We start from the raw sequence: 18,831 nt of genomic DNA on the forward strand, positions 1-18,831 counted from the left end.
TTTTTTTTTTTTTTTTTTTTTTTTTAATTAAATGGCCATTCCTTGAGAAGTCAGGACTAGTTTCATTGCAGAGCAGGGCAAGTGTGTGATTTCAGGGGGTCTAGGACAGCCCCTTCACTCTAATATCTTCCTCCATCAGGTGATAGAATTTCCTTTCACCTGGTCACAGGCTGCTATTCTAGAATTAGAGAGGATACTGGAAATTCAGATTCCACAGAGAACTCAGTGACTCATTCACACTAAGATGTAAAATAACCCCATCAAGATTTATTTCCTTTTTGTTCTCTGGCGGGAGGAAAAAAGAAAAAATTATTTGCCCGGCCAGGCGCTGTGGCTTAACACTTTGGGAGGCCGAAGCAGGATGATCGCTTAAGCCCAAGATATTGAGACCAACCTGGACAACACAGGGAGACCCCATCTCTACAAAAAAAATTAAAAACTAGCGGGGCATGGTGGCATGCACCTGTAGTCCCTACATGGGAGGCTGAAGTGCAAAGGATTGCTTGAGCCCAGGATTTTGAGGCTGCAGTGAGCATGTTCGCACCACTGCACTCCAACCTGGGTGACAGAGCAAGAAACTGCAACTGGAAAAAAAAAAAAAGGAATTATTTCCTAAGCAGCTTTTGATGTTGAGGAAGAGACAAGCAGGAGCTGAGAGCATCCAGAACCTGGAGGAGGAGGGGCTCAGGTGAGAGGCTGGGCAGGCCCAGAAGTGGGAGCTGTGAGTGCTGCTGTGTGGCCTCTGGGATGGATGGAGTTCAGTCTCCAGTGGGAAATCAGGAGCAGCATGATCCCTGGCCTAGTCTTAGAAGAGCCATGGCTGAAAACGGGGTGGGGACTAAAGAAGAGAAAGAATCCGAACAGGGGACACCCTTCATATGTTTTGTTTATTTGTTTATTTGTTTGTTTATTAACACAGTCTTGCTCTGTTTCCTGGGCTGAAGTGCAGTGGCGCAATCTTAGCTCACGGCAACCTCTGTCTCCCAGGTTCAAGCAATTCTCGTGCCTCAGCGTCCCAGTAGCTGGGACTGCAGGCATGCACCACCACACCTGGCTAATTTTTGTATTTTTAGTAGAGACGGGGTTTCACCATGTTGGCCAGGCTGGTCTGGAACTCAGGTGACCTCAAGTGATCTGCCTGCCTCTGCCTCCTGAAGTGCTGGGATTAGAGGCATGAGGCACCTTGCCTGGCCTCCTTCACATATTTATACACTCCTGCTCTTTGTGGGGGCCAGGCACCGATGGATGGCAAGTGAGCCGGGCATGCAGGGGGCTTGCTAGTGAGGAGAGCCCCCACCAGCAGCTCGATCCTGAGCACCTTTGGGAGCTGACCCACGGACTCATGAAGCTGCTTGCACAAGGTTCTCAGTGGCCCTAAGGAAGAGTTCTGGAAGGCACACTGGAAGCCAGGAGGCCTGTGGAGCCTGTCAGAAAGGACCAGATTTGGAAAGAAGATGAGCTAAGGCCCAAGTATTAGGGGTCCCCTAGAAATTTATCAAAGACAATGAGACACAGAAAACTAGAAAAAGCAGCTGAAGGCTGGGCGTAGTGGCTCACGCCTATGATCCCAACACTTTGGGAGGTTGAGGCAGGTGGGTCACCTGAGGTCAGGAATTTGAGACCAGTCTGGCCAACGTGGTGAAACCCCGTCACTACTAAAAATGCAAAAATTAGCCGGGCATGGTGGCAGGTGCCTGTAATTCCAGCTATTCAGGAGGCTGAGGCAGGAGAGTCACTTGAACCCAGGAGGCAGAGGTTGCAGTGAGCCGAGATTGTGCCACTGCACTCCAGCCTGGGTGACAGAGCGAGACTCCGTCTCCAAAAAAATAAGTAAAACAAAAAAAGAAAAAGAAAAAGCAACTGAACAAGATCACTATTCTAAAATTTATTTACTGAATAGTCCATGAGTGTCCAGGAAGTAACTGAGACTTGTGTATTTAATTTGGAAATGAGACTTCTGAGACAATCAGATGCAGATGAAAAAATTATTTGCTTCACTATTATTTACCTAAGAGAATTGGTCCTTAATGTTGTAAATATTTCATTTGTAGCAGAAAAGGTGTTTTACTTGAAGAATTTGAGGAGAGGGAAGACTCATTGATTTGCAGTATCAGTCAGTCCCCAATTACCTTGGCATAATCAGTCCCATTATTTAGTGTTACTCATTTTTAACCAAACGGTCTGGGTATATCAGAGCACAACTGGGAAGGTGGGCTCTCAATGTAGTCCAGCCTCCTTTAGGGGCCGAATGAAGGAAGACTTATAAATACTTCTTAATTATCCTTCAGATGAATTAGCAATAGTTGCTGTTAGCCCCTGTTCCAGTGCAGTCGACTCTTCGCCAGTTGACTTCTCCATTCTTCTTGGGAAGTGCGGCTTGAAAGGAAAGTGCTGGAGGTGAGATATAGAGAATTAGGTCTTTCCTTGCATGTCGTAGATCCTCAGCAAAGTAAATGTGCCCGGCACTCTGTCCCTACTTCTGCAGGCTCCACAGAGGTTTGGAGGTTTGGAGACCCCACCCCCAGCTTGTGGAACCTATTGCAGTGCATCATGTCCCACGTTGAACACAATCGTGTATAAGGATAAGGACACAAGAGTGGTGGCTGTCTAACTGATATGGTGGTATGTTCTGTAGCAATTGAAAAAGCAATTTTGAAACGTTCTATTTTGGAGCCAGTAAATGTTGTCTTCATCTCATTTCTGAGGGGCCTGAAGAGTTAAAGGGCCCTGGGCACTCCACCTGTGAGGCCGAGTGAACACTGGGCCCCAAGTGCTTAGGAAGGAGGGAAGGGGATGCCAGGAGCAGGGAGGTGGTGCCTGGAGGCTGCCTCACTGTGAGACTGGCAGAGGCCAGGCTCTGGGGCAGCTCCCAGCCATCTCTGCTGCCCCTGGCTTCGCCCTGGGGTGATTCTCATTTTTCCTGGGGCCCAGAGAGCAGGCCAGCCCTCAGGCTGGTGGGCAGTGAGAGGAGAAGGACCCAGACATGGCTCCTGCTCTCAGGGTAGAGGCCTAGGCACTTCCACTGAGGGGGCAGTCTCTCACCTTTTACTTCCAGCCCCTAGCCTCCTCCCTCCTCTTTGCTTCTGAGTGCAAAGCCCCTGCAGGAGAAATAGAATTGGCTCAGGTTATCTTTATAAGACAGCTACTGTAGATCACAGGCCATACGTTAGCCAGTAGACGGGCCGCCCTGGCCTGAGCAGCATTGGCTAGGTGTAGGCCAGCCAGAGTGGCGTGGTTCATCCCTCACTGCCCCTTCCCAGGGGAGCTGCATGAGGACCCGTGACGTAACAGCTGACTTGTGAAGGAATCTTCTAGACCATTTCCCTGTCACATTTCCTCTCTCCCTCCAATAAATATGTCCCAATGTTATGACCCTGTTGACTCTACTGTCACAATGTTGACAAAGGGGTTTGGCAGAGGCCACCTGGGTTCACAGTGCTTAGTGGGAAAGAGACCTGAAAAACTGGCAACTCCTGATCCTTCCTTCCCAGCGGCCTCTCACCTTTAATCTCCTCTGCAGTGCCCCATCACAGGTTGGGGCCTTAGAACAGGCTCGGAAGCTGTCATCGCAGCAGTGAGCAGTGACTAATTAAGACACGGCTGCATTAGTCACATTGGAGGTGACAACTGAGCAGCATGTTTCTGGTTGGTGTCTGGGAGATCCTGACACACTTTCCCATTATGTGGAACTAATAGTGTGCGGCTTCCATGCGGCCATGCGGGGTGGGAGAGCCTGAAATGAAAGCATGACTCTGTGGACAGCGCCGGTTTTGTTCCTGGCTCATCTACTCCCCACTGCTTTGCCCTTTCAGTTGAAAATCATGAAAGATGACACCAGGGGAATGGCATAAGGGGTGCCAGAGGACCTCTTTCAGAAGGCTTTTGTTGTCCACCACTGTTCCCAGGAGAATTCTGAGACTATTCAGAGGGGAACTGGTGATGTAGGAGCCAGTCCTTTCACCAGATGCAGACGAAAACCCCAGCCTCGCCAGCCTCGGAGCACACTCTTGTCTTCCCTCACCAGAGTCTGGCAGGGCCATGCAGGGAGAACCACAAAGATCCAGAGAATCAGGACATTGCAGCCAGAAGAAAAACAGGGCTCTTCCCACAGAATCCCAACCAAACATGCTGCTAAAATAGCTGTCCTTTTTGTTTCCCCTAGGACATTAACACGAGAATTTTATGAACAAACTGGGATAGCATAGTGCATTTAATGTTCCTGAACCAGAGCTGAAGGTTTCTGTCTTCCCCTCATGCTTCTGACATCCCCAAGTGGTGTCTCTCTAATGACAACAGAATGTTCTTGCAGGTGTGCAGATGTCCGGCTGTGGGGGGCCACAGAAGGGACAGAGTGACTTGCATTTGTTTCTTTTGTAACCATGATGGAAACCATGTGGAGCTCTGGCTGTACGATGGGGCTGGTGGGCAGGATGCCCAAGCACAGTGGTGACTTGTCTTTGCCTGCTCTCAGCTCTGCCTGCCGCAAATCTGCAAGCACAGGGCCAAGCGCCAGGCTCTGGGTGGAAGGACCCCAGGGGTGCCCTGTCTTCAGCACTTCTTCCATCTGCACCATCACTGGAGAAATCCACCTGCAGCCATGTCTTATTTATTTACTTTTTTTTTTTTTTAGATAGTGTCTTGCTGTGTTGCCCAGGCTGGAGTGCAGTGGCACGATCATAGTTCCCTGCAGCCTTAATCTCCTGGACTCAAGTAATGCCCCCACCTCAGCCTCCCAAATACCTGCCTAATTTTTTTTTTTTTAATTTTTAGTGGAGACAGAGTCTCACTATGTTGCCCAGATTGATCTCACACTCCTAAGCTCAAGTGATCCTCCCAGCTTGGCCTCCCAAAGTGCTGGGATTACAGGCATGAGCCACTGCTCCTGGCCTGTGTCTTTTTTTTTTTTTTTTTAATTGAGATGGAGTCTCACACTGTCACCCAGGCTGGAGTGCAGTGGCGCAATCTCAGGTCACTGCAACCTCTGCCTTCCAGGCTCAAGTGGCTCTCCTGCCTCAGCCTCCCAAATAGTTGGGATTACAGACGCCCACCACCACACCCAGCTAATTTTTTAAAAATTATTTTTATTAGAGATGCAGTTTCACCATTTTGGCCAGGCTGGTCTTGAACTCCCGACTTCAAGTGATCCTCCCAGCTTGGCCTCCCAAAGTGCTGGGATTACAGGCATGAGCCACCATGCCTGGCCCTGTGTCTGTCTTTTGAAGTACATGAACAGGGTTTTGCTTCATGTGTATTTCGTCTTCTAAATGGCACAGCATGTTGCATCCATGCCTTCCGTTATACTCCCCCACCCCCACCCAACTGCCCTTCTCAAATTTGTGGGTGACCTTGAACAAGTCTCCCTTACTCCAGCAGGTACAGAGCCCTGAGCATGTGCCAGGTTTGTGTGGAGACACATTTTACAGGTGTTAGCTGTGAGATCTTCACAACAGACCCTATCTATTATCTATGGGCTTCAGGTGAGGAAACTGAGGCACAGAGAAGTGACTTGATTTTCCCTGAGCCACACAGCTAGGAAGAACACGGCACAGCTGAGGTCGGCCCCTGGACTGTCTGATTTCAGAGCCCTCTTTAGCTCTGGGCTAATTTCCTCCCTCTATTATTATTATTATTTCATTTTACTTTTTTTGAGACAGTCTTGCTTCATCACCCAGGTTGGAGTACAGTGGTATGATCTCAGCTCACTGCAACCTCCACTTCCTGGGTTCAAGCAATTCTCCTGCCTCGGCCTCCTGAGTAGCTGGGATTACAGGCGTGCGCCACCACACCCAACTAATTTTTGTATGTTTAGCAGAGATGGTGTTTCGCATGTTGGTCAGTCTGGTCTTGAACTCCTGGCCTCAAGCAGCTCACCCACCTTGGCCTCCCAAAGTGCTGGAATTACAGGCATGAGCCACCACGGCCAGCCAAGTTCCTCCCTCTATTAGAGCTCAGGAGTTTGAGACCAGCCTGAGCCACATAGGGAGATTCTGTTTCTATAAATAATAAAAAATTAGCTGGGCATGGTGGTTCACGCCTGTGGTCCCAGCCACTCGGGAGGCTGAGGCGGGAAGACCACTGGAGCCTGGGAAGTCGAGGCTGCAGTAAGCCATGAACACACTGCTGCACTCCAGCCTGGGTGACAGAGTGAGACTCTATTTCAAAAACAAAACAAAACCCAAAAAACCAAGTTTGGAACCCACAGGATCTGATTGTTTTCAATCCATCCCTGACCTTCCATGGCTTATTTTTCTCTACAGTTCCTCCCCTGCCTCTGTCTTCATCCCATCTTCAGGAATTTAGGGTAATGGTCTCGCACAAACATTGGCATAATAAGAAATATTTGGGAGAAATAAATCTGGCCAAAAAAAATTATGGTACATTACAAAGAAAAGGTTTTGTATACCCCAGTGTCCCTGTCTGTTGGGGCCCTTGACCCTGGGCAGCACCACCAAGGAGTGGGAAGGCACCTCACTTTTGGCCTCTCAGGTCTAATTCCTCACTTTGGAACCATAGGCAGGAGATCTTGCCTGTGCCTCAGTTTCCTCATCTGTCACCCACCTTACGTGGTCCAGGAAAGATGAAAGGAGAACAGAGATAGGAGGCAAATTCAGCTCCAAAAGCCTTGGAAACCCCAAGCAAGGTTTCCTGGGTGTCCGCTTGACCCACATCTGCCCTTTCCTCTTCTGGTCCCCGTGCCAAGGTAGTTCTCTCCTGACACCCTGCACCTCACCTCTATGGCTGTGCCAGGCTCCGCTCTCCTCCACCCTCACCCCTATTGATCCAGCTCAAAGGCCTGCTGTGACAGCCAACAAAGGAGGGAGGGCGAGGACATTACAGATACTCATGATTTAAGGGCTTTTCCTTTAGCCCCACTACTTGGAGAAGGCACCTGGCCCAGAACGCATGGCAGTGACGAACCCAGGTCACCGTTTCTTTCCCTGGGCTTCATTTGGGCTGGTTCTTATGATGTCCTTAGGAGCCCTGGAGCCAGCACTGCCCAGCCTCATCCTTACACCTCTCCCCATGCCCCAGTCAGGGAGGCACTCGCCTGTGTCAGGCCCAGTGGCCCTGTTCTTATGACCCCCCAGGCTGCTCTGTCCCCATCAGACTCCTCCTCCTTTCTTTCAACAACCCTATATTCTTTCTCCCCTGAGAATTAGAAAGGCAGGTGTATGTGGTGGGGCCGGGAGTTTGGCGGGGTGGGAAACGTGTCTAGAGAGGGCTTTGAGGCAGCTGTGGCTTTGCTTTCCCAGGCCTGGTCACTGGACCCAGCCCAGCTACCCTGCTACCCTGCTACCCTACCCTCTTCAAGCTGTGAATCTTCGAGCAAAGTGCTTGATCCCCCTGTGCCTCCGTTTACTCATCTGAAAATGGGCACAGTAGCACTTGCCTCATAGGGTATAGCAAGGAGTGAGTTAGAGGATGTAGGTAAAGCACTAGACAGGGATGCCTAGCTCTAGCCTAGTGGACTTCAGTGGGTGGAATTTTAAATCTGCCCAAGGTTACAGAGGGACTGTGGTCCCTGGGAACATTTGTTTCCCCACTACTGCTTCCTCCTCCCACCTAACCCCAGTCCACAGAAGTGCATGTGGTGGCGGAGCATCTATTTTAATTTCGGTGGAAACATTCCTTTACCCTCTCCTGAAAGACAAAGCTGCAGGTGAAGAAGAAATGAAAACTCCTTTTGGGCTCAGCTGGCCCTGCAGGAGCTTTGGAGGGTGAAGGTGTCAGGCAGAGAGACTGCAGAGCCAGGCATCTGGATGTGGATTTGAGGTGTCCTTAGCCTTGGAAACCCCAGCAATCAGGCCCGAGGAAGCAATGCCACAGCTGCCAGCAAATGCTCTTTCAGACGCACATTCCGCACACCTCCCCAGAACAAGAAGGGATGCTCCAGAAGCTTGTTAAATGATTTCCAGCAATTTCAGAAATCACCTCAGCTAGATATTTAGATTTCCCACCAGCCTTAGATTAAGACAGAAAGAAAAAGGGGCCCTGCCGTCAGGAGAGAAGGTGGCTTTGTCCAGGGAGGGACAGCTGCTGTGGGCAGTTTCTGAAGAAAGTGGAAAGGCATGAATGGGCCCTGCCACGTGTTGGACGGCCACAGGCATGAGCTCTCCTGGCCTCGGCTTTCCCAGGCCTAAGCCATGGTGGCCCACAAGGATACCCCTGCACCCCCAAATGGCCTCACCCACCAATTGTCAATGTCCTCACCTTGAACCCACTCATCACAGGCTGATCCAGAAACTTGCCGAGTTTTGTTTTACTGCAAACACTGCTTTGCTTTGTTGTTTTTTTCACTTCACTGGGATGCCAGGTTAAGATGGACTGGTTTCTCCTGCCAGAAGCAGCTTTGAATTTAGGATGCCCAGAGGGTGCTGTCTTTTTCTTTTGACGAAGTCTTGCTCTCTTGCCCAGGCTGGTGTGCAGTAGTGCGATCTAGGCTCAATGCAACCTCTGCGATTCTCCTGCCTCAGCCTCTCAAGTAGCTGGAATTACAGGCGCCCACCACCATGCCCAGCTAATTTTTGTATTTTTAGTAGAGACAGGATTTTGCCCTGTTGGCCAGGCTGCTCTCAAACTCCTGACCTCAGGTGATCCACTCGTCTTGGCCTCCCAAAGTACTGGGATTACACGTGTGAGCCACTGCGCCCGGCCTAGGGTGCTGTCCTGAGCACTATTGATAAGGTGGAGTTTTCCTGAGAAGGGAAGTGTGTTCTGCCTACAGACTTGTGGACATCAGGGAGACACCGGATGTGTCTGGGCCCAGCGCTGAGCCTTGGGGAAGGTGTGAGGCCATGGACATTTGGTTTGTGGGTCATATCTGAGTAGTGGGGTTCCATCAGGCCTTCTTCTTCCTCCTCCTTGTCAAAGAGCCATGACCTGAGCGTACCTGGTTCTGATCCAACGGCCTCTCTCGTTTCTGTCAGCCTCTGTGGACATTCCCTTCAACTCTGCAGGGGCCCTGCTTGCCTTTGCAGCTTGGAAATGTTGTTTTACCACATCCCCACTGCCAACTGGGCCAGAGGACCTGCTGTCGATCCAGACAATCAACAGAGCTGAAGAGCCTGGAATTGTATTCTAATCGCAGCCCTGCCTTTTTCTCCTTGTGAGATCCTAGCAGGTGGCTTTACCTTTTCTCTGTCAGCAGAAGGTTCTAATCCCTGCCCACTGTTGCTCCAGGGCCATTGTGGGGATCAAGGAAAAGTTGGGGTTCAGCAGTTCTTTGGGGTGGAATGGAGAGTTGGGGAGCCAGTGGGCCTGTGCATACCAAGGCTGGAGCCTGGGTCCTACAGGGGAGCTAGTTCAGCACAGAGGTCACGGTGGAGATTAAAATATTCCTTTTTTTGAGACAGGATCTCTATCTGCTCCTTGGGCTGGAGTGCAGTGATGCAATCATAGCTTACGGCTGCCTCAATCTCCGGGGCTCAAGTGATCCTCTAGCCTCAGCCTCTGGAGTAGCTGGGACCACAGGCATGAGCCACCATACCCGCCTAATTTTTTTTTTTAATTGTTAGTAGAGATGGGGTCTCACTATGTTGCCCAGGCTAGTCTCGCACTCTTGATCCTCCCACCTTGACCTCCTAAAGAACTGGAATTATAGGCGTGAGCCACAGTGCCTGGCCAAGTTTAAAATATTCTATACCATGTACTATTTTTCCTGATAAGTGATTTTATCTCCTGATATTATGTATTTTACGTATTTCTTGCTATTAAATAACAAATTATCCTGAGGGCAACCAGTGCCCTTCAGATAGTCACAGAAACACTGGGCCCATGTCCTGCCCGAGGCCAGTCCTGACTTTGCCTGTGGTGTGCACCTGTGCCGTGCTCACACTGTCCTGCATAGTGTCCTTTTTTTACTATGGTATGCCATTGCAGGTTATTCCCAGCACTTTCTAAGTTGTAAACTGTTACAGTGAATATCCTGACACAGAGACCTCCATTTTGCCTGCTGATGAACCCTGAGAGTGAACTTCACTGCCTCTCAGCCCCAGCCTGTCCCCTAAGGGAGCCTAGGATGGAAGGGAGCCTGCCCAGGTCACATTGAGTTGATGACCAGCCAGCCTGGAGCCTGAGACTCAGGACCTGTAGGTCAGTGGGCCAAACCATTCAGATTGCCTGGGTTCCACATCTGAAAAGGGCTTTGCATGATGCCAGCCGCTCAGTCAATGGTCTGTATTAATTGCGACATTGTGGCAACCTGTCACTTGTCATTCAGCTGACAGTCTTTCCTCCTGCAGAGGCCAAGAAAACCATGGAGGAGCAGTGGACCTTGGTGTCCCTGCTGAGCACAAGCCAGCAACAAGGACCTGGCCCCTCAGGCTCCACGGCATCCTCAGCCACAGACAAGCTCAGCCGCTGGGAGTTTGCACCTGTCACAAGTAATTGCTTCCCAAGAAGCAATTCCTCTGGGTGTCAGTAAAGTCACTGATGCCCCCAGCCCTCCCCTCAGAGAATTTGATTAACCAGCCCAGCTGGATGGGAAGCTAGGGAACAAAAGCTACCCAGTAAATAGAAGTGGAACAGCCAAGGAAGGGGCTTCGCTGACGGCTCTGGCTCCTTCCGTGGGTGACAGAGCCTCTGTGGGCTAGTAGCTTTGGAACATGTTTGCTCAATGGCCTTGCTTCCCTGCCCACAGGCATGGGGTGCAGCCCCTTGTGCTGGAGGCTCATCTTTGTAGCCTGCATGGGTGCTTGGGGAAAGTCTTTGAGCTGGCTGGTCCAAGGGTGGATTCCAAGGTTTTGACAAGATCACTCTACGCTCATGCCTGCTGTGAGCTCTGGTACAGAGAGACCCTAGTGCGGGTTCCAGCTCCACTGTGTCCTTTACACCATGACCTTGGACAGTTTACTAAACCTGTCAAGCCTCAGTGTTTGAGAGGTTTTATATTAATTCAACCTTTTATATTTAATTTCTCTTTTGATCCAACCAATACATGTATGGTGCCTAGTTTTAAAGGTTGAACAATACTGCAAGGCTGGAAATACTAATTCCCCTCTTCTTGACCCATTGCTTTCACTTCCTTTGACACTTTTTTTTTTGAGATGCAGTCTCTCTCTGTTGCCCAGGCTGAGCTGGAGAGCAGTGGCACAATCACAGCTCACTGCAGCCTCAAACTCCTGGGGTCAAGCAGTCCTCCCACTTCAGCCTCCCGAGTCGCTGGGACTACAGGTGTGTGCTACCATGCCCGCGTAATTTTAAAATAGTTTGTAGAGATGGGATTGCACTATGTTGCCCAGGCTGGTCTTGAACTCCTGGCTTCAAGCAAGCCTCCTGCCTTGGCCCGAATTGTTGGGATTACAAGCATGAGCCACTGCACCCAGCCTCTTTCACCTTTAGAACATTGACTTTCTACTATGGAAAATGAGCTGATAGCCACCTCTCCATACATTTCCTCCCCATCCTTCCAATGCTATGATTTGGCATAAGTTGATAGTGTTTACATGTTTAACACTATGTAAACATTGTCTTCTGCTAAACCAAGTAGTATTCTATTTCCTTTCTGCTATAATTCGTTTTTCCTCAAGCTATAATTATCTTTTTTGTTTTATATTTGTACTTTATGTTCTTCCCTACAAAATCATAAAAATCTGACCAAATACACCCAGCAGGTAATGCTTTCCCTGGAGACATTGCTCCAGGAACCCCTCACTACTTATTCCACTCTTACTAACCTATCTGCTTGCCCCTCCCTCCCTTCCCCAGAGTGAAGACATTGAGGCTCAGAGAGGTAGTAAGATCTAGGTGGAAATGAAGGCCTAGATAAGGAGGTACAGTTATGCTCAAGAGCCAACCGCCTACCCAGGATGCTGCAGCCCAGTGGGGTGGCAGCCACACCAATGGGACCACTTGGTGGGTTTAACGTCTGCAGTGTGGGGCAGGAGCCTCTGGCCCTGAGTGGAGAGGACAGAGGTAGGTCTCCCTATCCATCCTGTGTGACCATTCCTGGTAAGATGCTGATTTCCATCCCCCGCCCAGGCAGATGGGAGAAAGAGCCAGCCCCGCTTTTCTCTGACCACCCCATGTTTTCTTCTCCTGAAACTTGCTAAACCAGCCCTACCCAACTGCCAAGCTGAGGTCGCCTCCCAGGGCCACCAGCACCCTGCTCATCACAGTTGGGGCCACTTTTACTACTTCCTCATGTCTTGTGTCTCCCATCTTGGGGCTGAGCTCTGAGCCTACTTGCAGCGAGCTTTGCACTGCAGGTAACTCTTCATTAGTCAGAAGAGGCTAAGGTCAGCCCTGGGGAATGCATGAAGGTTAAGATCATGCTGGGAGCCCCTGGCTAGCAGCAACTCCCAGTCTTGGTGGCCCAAGTCCTTAAGTGCAACACACATTCCTGAAGGGGACAGAGACAGCCTCCTGAGTCAAGAGCTCTTGCCCAGACACCATATTCCTCACAATGGAGAGGCCTATGCATTGTCTGAGGCTCCTGGTGACTGCCATCCAGCTCACAAGGCCCACTCACCACAGAGGCTGCCCATGAGAATGTCATCCATGTGTTCCTGCATGCCAGAGGCTGTACTTCAAGGAGGCTGTGCCACTGGGCCAGGACTACCCCAGGCATAGGGAGAGGGTGCAGGGCGCATATCCTCTCCCTCAGCCATCAAGAGACAAGGGATGGGTATCAGAGGCACCTGGGAGTTGAAAGATGCATAGAGCGCTCCAAATGGCTGCATGCTTTCTAAATACACAACTCACCAGGATTTCATCTGCGACTCAGACTCAATCGGCTAAGTAGGGAAGGAGAAAGTATGTGGTTGTCATGGCAACACCAAATTGCCCAGGACCAGGTTGGTCTCTAAGCGGGGGAAAGGGAGTGGAGCTGAGCCTCTGTCTCTGTGTTGGGGATATTCTGGAGAACGGGGGCCAGAGGTCAGGCCGGACACACACCTGTGGGGCGAGGGATCTTGTTCCCACTACCCCTGCTCAGGGCTGAGGGTCTGAGCCATGCAGTGTTATATAAAGGGTTGACTCAGGGCCCTCACTCTGGGGCTGGGGCCCAGACTACTCAAGCATGCGAGTTCCAGAGCCAGCCTCTTGCTAAGGGCCAGTCCCCGCTTCTCCCCAAGGGCTAGATCCACCCCAGAGCAGCTCAGATTTGGTGCCTGCTTCTCTTCCTGCCCCCTAGTCATAACTGTTCCTGGCAGAGCTTCTGTCTTGAGCTTGGCCATAGATGTGGACACAGCCTGGCACATGCCCTGAGTGCAGTCTGAAAGATCAAGGGACCCATAGCCTCACCCAGAAAGTGCCAAGCAAAGCTGATACTTCTATTCATAAGCACACAGTGCTCAGCCTGGCCACCTCCTTCCCACCAAGAATGAAGTGGAGCCAGCAGAGGAGTTGCCTTGCAATGTGGTCTCTGCCAACCCGGGCCCAGGCCTGGCTGGATAGGTGGTAGGAGAGAGGACTGCTCAAGTAGGAAGGAGGTAAGCATCAGGACCCTTCCCTGCCCCCGGACCTGCCTTAGCCCTGTTTTGATTCTGACCATCCAGTGCTCCAAGGCCCTCCTGACTAGCCAAGCCTGGCACATCCATCTCTGTGGTCCCGGGGTCCGGCCACCGGAGAGCTCCTGGACACATAATACATGAATAAACGGAGTGAAATAAAGAATTAATCAGTGAGTGACTTAGGCAGTGAGAACTAGGAGCAGAAGAAATGAAAGAGAGGGAGGGAGGATGCTGGTAGGGCCAGGTTTAGGGGAGCCTTAAATGCCAGGCTGTGAGGGGGGTGTTTGTCAGGCTCCCCCACACCCAGCTTCGGCCCTGGTCCTGGGACAATTCCCATATTCCAGAGGGACCAGTAGGGACCCTGGCAGATGTGGCCCTATCACCTGATCCCCTCTCAGAGAGACAGAGACTCCAGGACCCATTGCCAGAGCCTGGCTCACCTGGGACCTCACAGGGCTTGCCTCACCATGGCCTTGCGGACCTAACTGCTTCTGCTTCATGGTCTGTGGGTTTTCCCAGTCGTCCAATTAGTGCTAATTGGAAGCAGAAAGTGTGTGCATGTGTGGGGTGTGCCTGGAACTCGTGTCCTTGTCAGAACTTTGAGGCCCTGTGCTTCCTGGGACAGGCTCTTCCCTAGAGCTTTGGGGTCTCCTGCAGGATGGGGTGGGGTTGTTGGGAGCTCCCCAAGCATCGGGTATACTGGGCCTGTGCATAACGGGGCCTCTGCTCTCCAGAGGGCTCAGGCTCTCACTGGCCACCTCTTACCCCAGGTGCCAGTTGCCCCCAGGGCAAGCTCACCCTTTTCACTGCCAAATCCTCCTTGCCTGGCACAGAGCTGCTGCTCTTCACAGTTTCACTCTAAAAATGAAGGGATGATGGGCTCAGGGCCTGGGATAGAGGTACAGAGGGGGCCTCCTGAACCCCTCACTGACCCTTGGTCCCAGCCTCAGCCCGTGGCTCCATAAAGGCAAGGAAACGCCTGCTTTATCTAACTGGCCACACATTTGTGCTTCCCTTGGGGGACAAAGGGTGCAGAGGTGCTTCTAGAGAGGCGGGACTTCCCCTTAGTTTCCCTCCTCCCCGTGTTCCCTGCCCCCTCCACTTGGAGCAGAGGTAGAGGTGTCCAGAGGCAAAGCCCCTTTTGTGTCAAGCCCCAGCCCAGGTTCTCGACTCCCATCATGCTCTCCCCACCCACAGATGCTGGTGGGCAGTCTGACAGCAGAGGCTGTAACCGGGGAAGCATGGGGTGTGGGCACATGAGGGAAGGCCCTGGACCCCAGCCTGGGCAGAGGCTGGTGCCCCACGAGGCTCTGTCTTTGCAGTGTTATGTCAATCATTGCCCACAGGTGCCCTCTACCTGGACATCATCAGGCCTCCTTCGCAGTGGACTGAAACCCTGTGGCACAGCCCAGGACCACCCAGCCCCATGGGCTTAGGGCTCACATCTGGAAGCAGGGCCCCCCAGGACTCAAAGGTGCTCAGAGATGAAGATTGCTGAGTGCCAGCTCATGGGGCCAGCCTCGGCTTCACCCCCAGGAAATGCCTGCTTGTTGCTGTGTGGCAGGCACTAGAGCAGGGAGAGAGGGCAGTGGGCTTCTCTGAGGTCGCGGGCGTAGCCCTGTGAGGAGAGGCCTGGCTGCCGGCGGCCACTAGAGGGCAGGACCCTCCTGTGTGTTTCCTCCAAAGGGTTGTTGAGCAGATGAGCGGGACAGACAGGAGACAACAGAGCAGCCGCCCCAGGCTTCAGTCACCACAAGGCTGCGATGCATCCATAAGTCCACTGGACCCCAGACCTTAAATGACCTCCCTGAGCCTTTAGGCTTTTACTTACTAGGAGCCCAGCCCTGAGCCAACAGGGACGATGCCTGGCTCCTACATTGGCAGAGTGTGACAAGTCAGTGTCCCCTTCTTAGAACATCAGTGGTAGAGGAGCAATTAGGAGAGCAGGTCCTCTAGCTTCTTCCAGGTGCAAGGAGGAAACAAAAGCAGAGAATTCACCTGACCACACCTATGAGGTGGGTGGGGGCAGACACTTCTGAGACTGAACCATTAGCCAAGCACACACAGCAGCCCCGGGGGGTCAGTGCATGTTGTCGGGTGCTACTTTTGCAGATGCGGAAACTGAGGGCCAGAGAGGCTGTCATTTGGCTGAAGTCCCACAGCAAGGGTGGGCCAGGGTTCCCGCCCAGGCAGGATGATGAGCCTGCACGCAGGCTCCCATGCAGCCTTATCACAGCCTCATGTAGAGACGACCTCCTGGACCTCGCTGACATCAGTGTTAGTGTGTGGGGACCCTGGCTGCCGCAGCAGGAATGAGGCAGCCTCTCTGCATCCTGACAGTCCCAGGCAGAGGCCTGTCCCTCATCTGGACCTACCAACAGTGATGCCAGGAGCAGCTGCCTCTGGGACATGTGTTCCCCTGGGCCAGAGGAGCTATGTGAGGAACCCATGGTCCATGCCATGACAACCCTCCTTTAGGGCCTTCTGAGGCCACAGTGGTGCTAAACCCAGGAAGTGGGTGCCAATTCAGGGGACCATTGGCAGCCCTGCTGCTCCTTACTGGGCTGTACCTGCAGTCACAGGAGGCAAGGACCTGCTTTTGAGTCTTTGGCTTCACCTTGTTCTTTCAGCCAGGCTTGCAGCTCTCTGCCCGGGACTGGGGATGGATAGTTCTCAGCCTGGGCAGCCCCAGGAACTGCTGAATGTCATATCCCTGGGGAAGGCCTGAGCAGTTTGAGGCTGATTTTGGTTGTCCCAGTACTGCTGGGCACTGGGGAATGAGGGTGTCTTGGGGACCTATTCCTGGAGCCTGAGTCTAAGCTGAGCTGTGGCTTATAAGACTGATTGGCATGGAGACCCAACGTGGCTACTGGGCCCATCAAGGGCTGGTGTCTGCTCTGGGAGGTAGCCCCATGGCCAGATCTTTCTGTATGTCCCAGGTCGGCCCCCGTGACCTGGGGCCGGTGTGCTGTGAGGATCAGGCAGAGTGGGGAGGGCGGCCCCATAGAGGTAGACCCATACAAGGGCCTCCAGCTAAGTATCTGGGGCACCAACCTCGCAGACTGCAGAGTTCACTCTCATTAGCCAAGAGTCCTCTCAACAGCTTCAGTGACCATAGGGATCGGTGGGTAAACCCATTTCACAGATGGGGACACCCAGGCTCAGGTCTTACCACCGTTTGCCAACAGCTTCTTCACTGGTCTCCTTAACTTCAGTCTTCCCTTTTTCTTCCTTGTTTTAAGCTTTCAAAAAACTTTTTTAGGCTGGGTGTAGTAACTCATGCCTATAATCCCAGCACTTTGGGTGGATTGCTTGAGCCTAGGAGTTTGAGACCAACCTGGGCAACTTAGTGAGACCCTACTTCTACAAAAAATTCCAGAATTTTCTTTTTTTTTTTTTGAGATGGAGTCTCGCTCTATCGCCGGGACTGGAGTGCAGTGGCCGGATCTCAGCTCACTGCAAGCTCCGCCTCCCGGGTTCCCGCCGTTCTCCTGCCTCAGCCTCTGGAGTAGCTGGGACTACAGGCGTCTGCCACCTCGCCCGGCTAGATTTTTGTATTTTTTTTAGTAGAGACGGGGTTTCACCGTGTTAGCCAGGGTGGTCTCGATCTCCTGACCTCGTGATCTGCCCGTCTTGGCCTCCCAAAGTGCTGGGATTACAGGCTTGAGCCACCGCACCTGGCCCAGAATTTTCTTTTTTTTACTAATTTAAACATTTTGGCTGGGCGTGGTGGCTAGCACTTTGGGAGGCCTAAGTGGCCTCCTAGCACTTTGGGAGGCCAAAGTGGACGGATCACCTGAGGGCAGGAGTTGGAGACCAGCCTGGCCAACATGGTGAAACCCTGTCTCTACTAAAAATACAAAATTAGCCAGGCGTGGTGGCATGCGCCTGTAATCCCAGCTCCTTGGGAGGCTGAGCCAGCCTGGTCTTGAACTCCTAACCTCAGGTGATCTGCCCACCTCAGCCTCCCAAAGTGCTGGGATTACAGGCATAAGCCACTGCACCTGGCCAAAAAAAAACCTTTTAAAATATAGTTGTTTATTATATAAGAAATATATGAATACATTTTTACTTTAAAACCATAATACACCCAGCACTTTGGGAGGCTGAGGCGGTTCTATCACCTGAGGTCAGGAGTTCGAGACCAGCCTGGTCAACATGGTGAAACCTTGCCACTACTAAAAATACAAAGATGAGCTGGGCATGGTGGTGGGCGCCTGTAATCCCCAAAAGAAGTAAAATGAAAAGGTACACAAAGGTGTCCCATGTCTGCCTGTGCTGATTCATGAAACTCGATCACACCGAGGCCCTGTGGGAGCGTCCTCCTAACAGACGGAAGTTCAACGGGGCGGCTGGATGGAAGCAGTCCTGAGAAGCAGGTGGGCTGGGGTGAGTAAGCACTCACTTCATCTTTACAGAGCCAGAAATCCCAGAGCTACCCGATGAGTGCAGCAAGGCCGCCTACTGTGCCTGAGCATGCGATCCCAGCATCGCAGAGGTGAAGGGTGTGCAGCAGCTGGGATGTATCCTCGGAGTGGGTGTGAACATGCCCCCACCCCGCCCACCGCGGCAGCCACCTGGAGGTGACCTCGATGACCTGTGGTGGGGGCCTGGCCATCTGCCGCTCCCTTCTCCCAGGCCCCAAAGGAGGAGACTGAAAAGATGACCCCACAAGCCAGCTCACTCCACGCTGTTCTCTGACTGTCCCTGCTGAAGCAGCTTTCACCAGACACAGACACCGTTAGGTGTGAGATGAGAAGTTAGGGGGCTGTCACCTGCCAGATTAGTCCATGGGAACAGCTGTGATCTCTCATTTTCTTCTGCTAAAGCTCCCTGTTATTTTAGAGCTGTGGCCATCTTCCATCCATCGGTGAATGTTACGTTTGTAGAAACTCTACTCAAAGGCAGACGGTGGTTCTTAGGCCCAGGCATCTGGGGAAGTCTTTCGGATGCATAGGCATCAGGTCCCAGAGCAAAATGTCTGCCATCCGCCCTCCACGAGGAACCAAGCTCAGCGGGGAGAAAAACAGCAGAGAAATGCATCGGCTGCCTTCCCACCCACACACCAGTCCGGGCTGCAGCGCCCTCTCCTGGGACTCTGCAAAGCCTCTGCCTGGGCCTTAGCTCCTACCGCGGCACCCTGCAATCTGTTCAGACTGGAGACCCATCTACAAAAAACATTAATCTGATCCAGTCATTCAAAACCCTTTGCTCACTTCAAGTACACATCAAGCCTTTCTTGGGAATCCCTGGCCCCACCTGCTTCTGACACCAGGTCCTGCCGGAGCCTCTGGATATGCTGGTCACTGTGTGCATCACATTCAGGCACCGTGGTGGGCGGGAGAGCGGCCCCCAAAGGAATTCTGGTCCTAATGCCTGG

The 18,831-nt window shown here is 52.1% G+C and overlaps 1 protein-coding gene and 1 long non-coding RNA gene across 2 annotated transcripts in view; both read left to right on the plus strand.

Moving 5' to 3' along the window:
- Positions 1-18,825, plus strand: part of RFT1 (RFT1 homolog) — a 67,095-nt gene extending 48,270 nt beyond the window's left edge. Inside the window, exon 12 of the mRNA XM_026446919.2 lies at positions 17,870-18,825. Within this exon, the coding sequence (XP_026302704.1) occupies positions 17,870-17,897 (28 nt within the window). The 3' untranslated portion in view covers positions 17,898-18,825. The remainder of the gene's footprint in view (positions 1-17,869) is intronic.
- LOC111524358 lies at positions 2,319-4,191 on the plus strand. The gene is made up of 2 exons (XR_002725764.1): positions 2,319-2,397; positions 2,486-4,191. It is a non-coding gene; the product is annotated as an uncharacterized LOC111524358 (long non-coding RNA).
- Positions 18,826-18,831: the final 6 nt, after the last annotated feature.

This window comes from Piliocolobus tephrosceles, chromosome 2 (assembly GCF_002776525.5).
Source record: "Piliocolobus tephrosceles isolate RC106 chromosome 2, ASM277652v3, whole genome shotgun sequence".
Lineage (NCBI taxonomy): Eukaryota > Metazoa > Chordata > Mammalia > Primates > Cercopithecidae > Piliocolobus > Piliocolobus tephrosceles.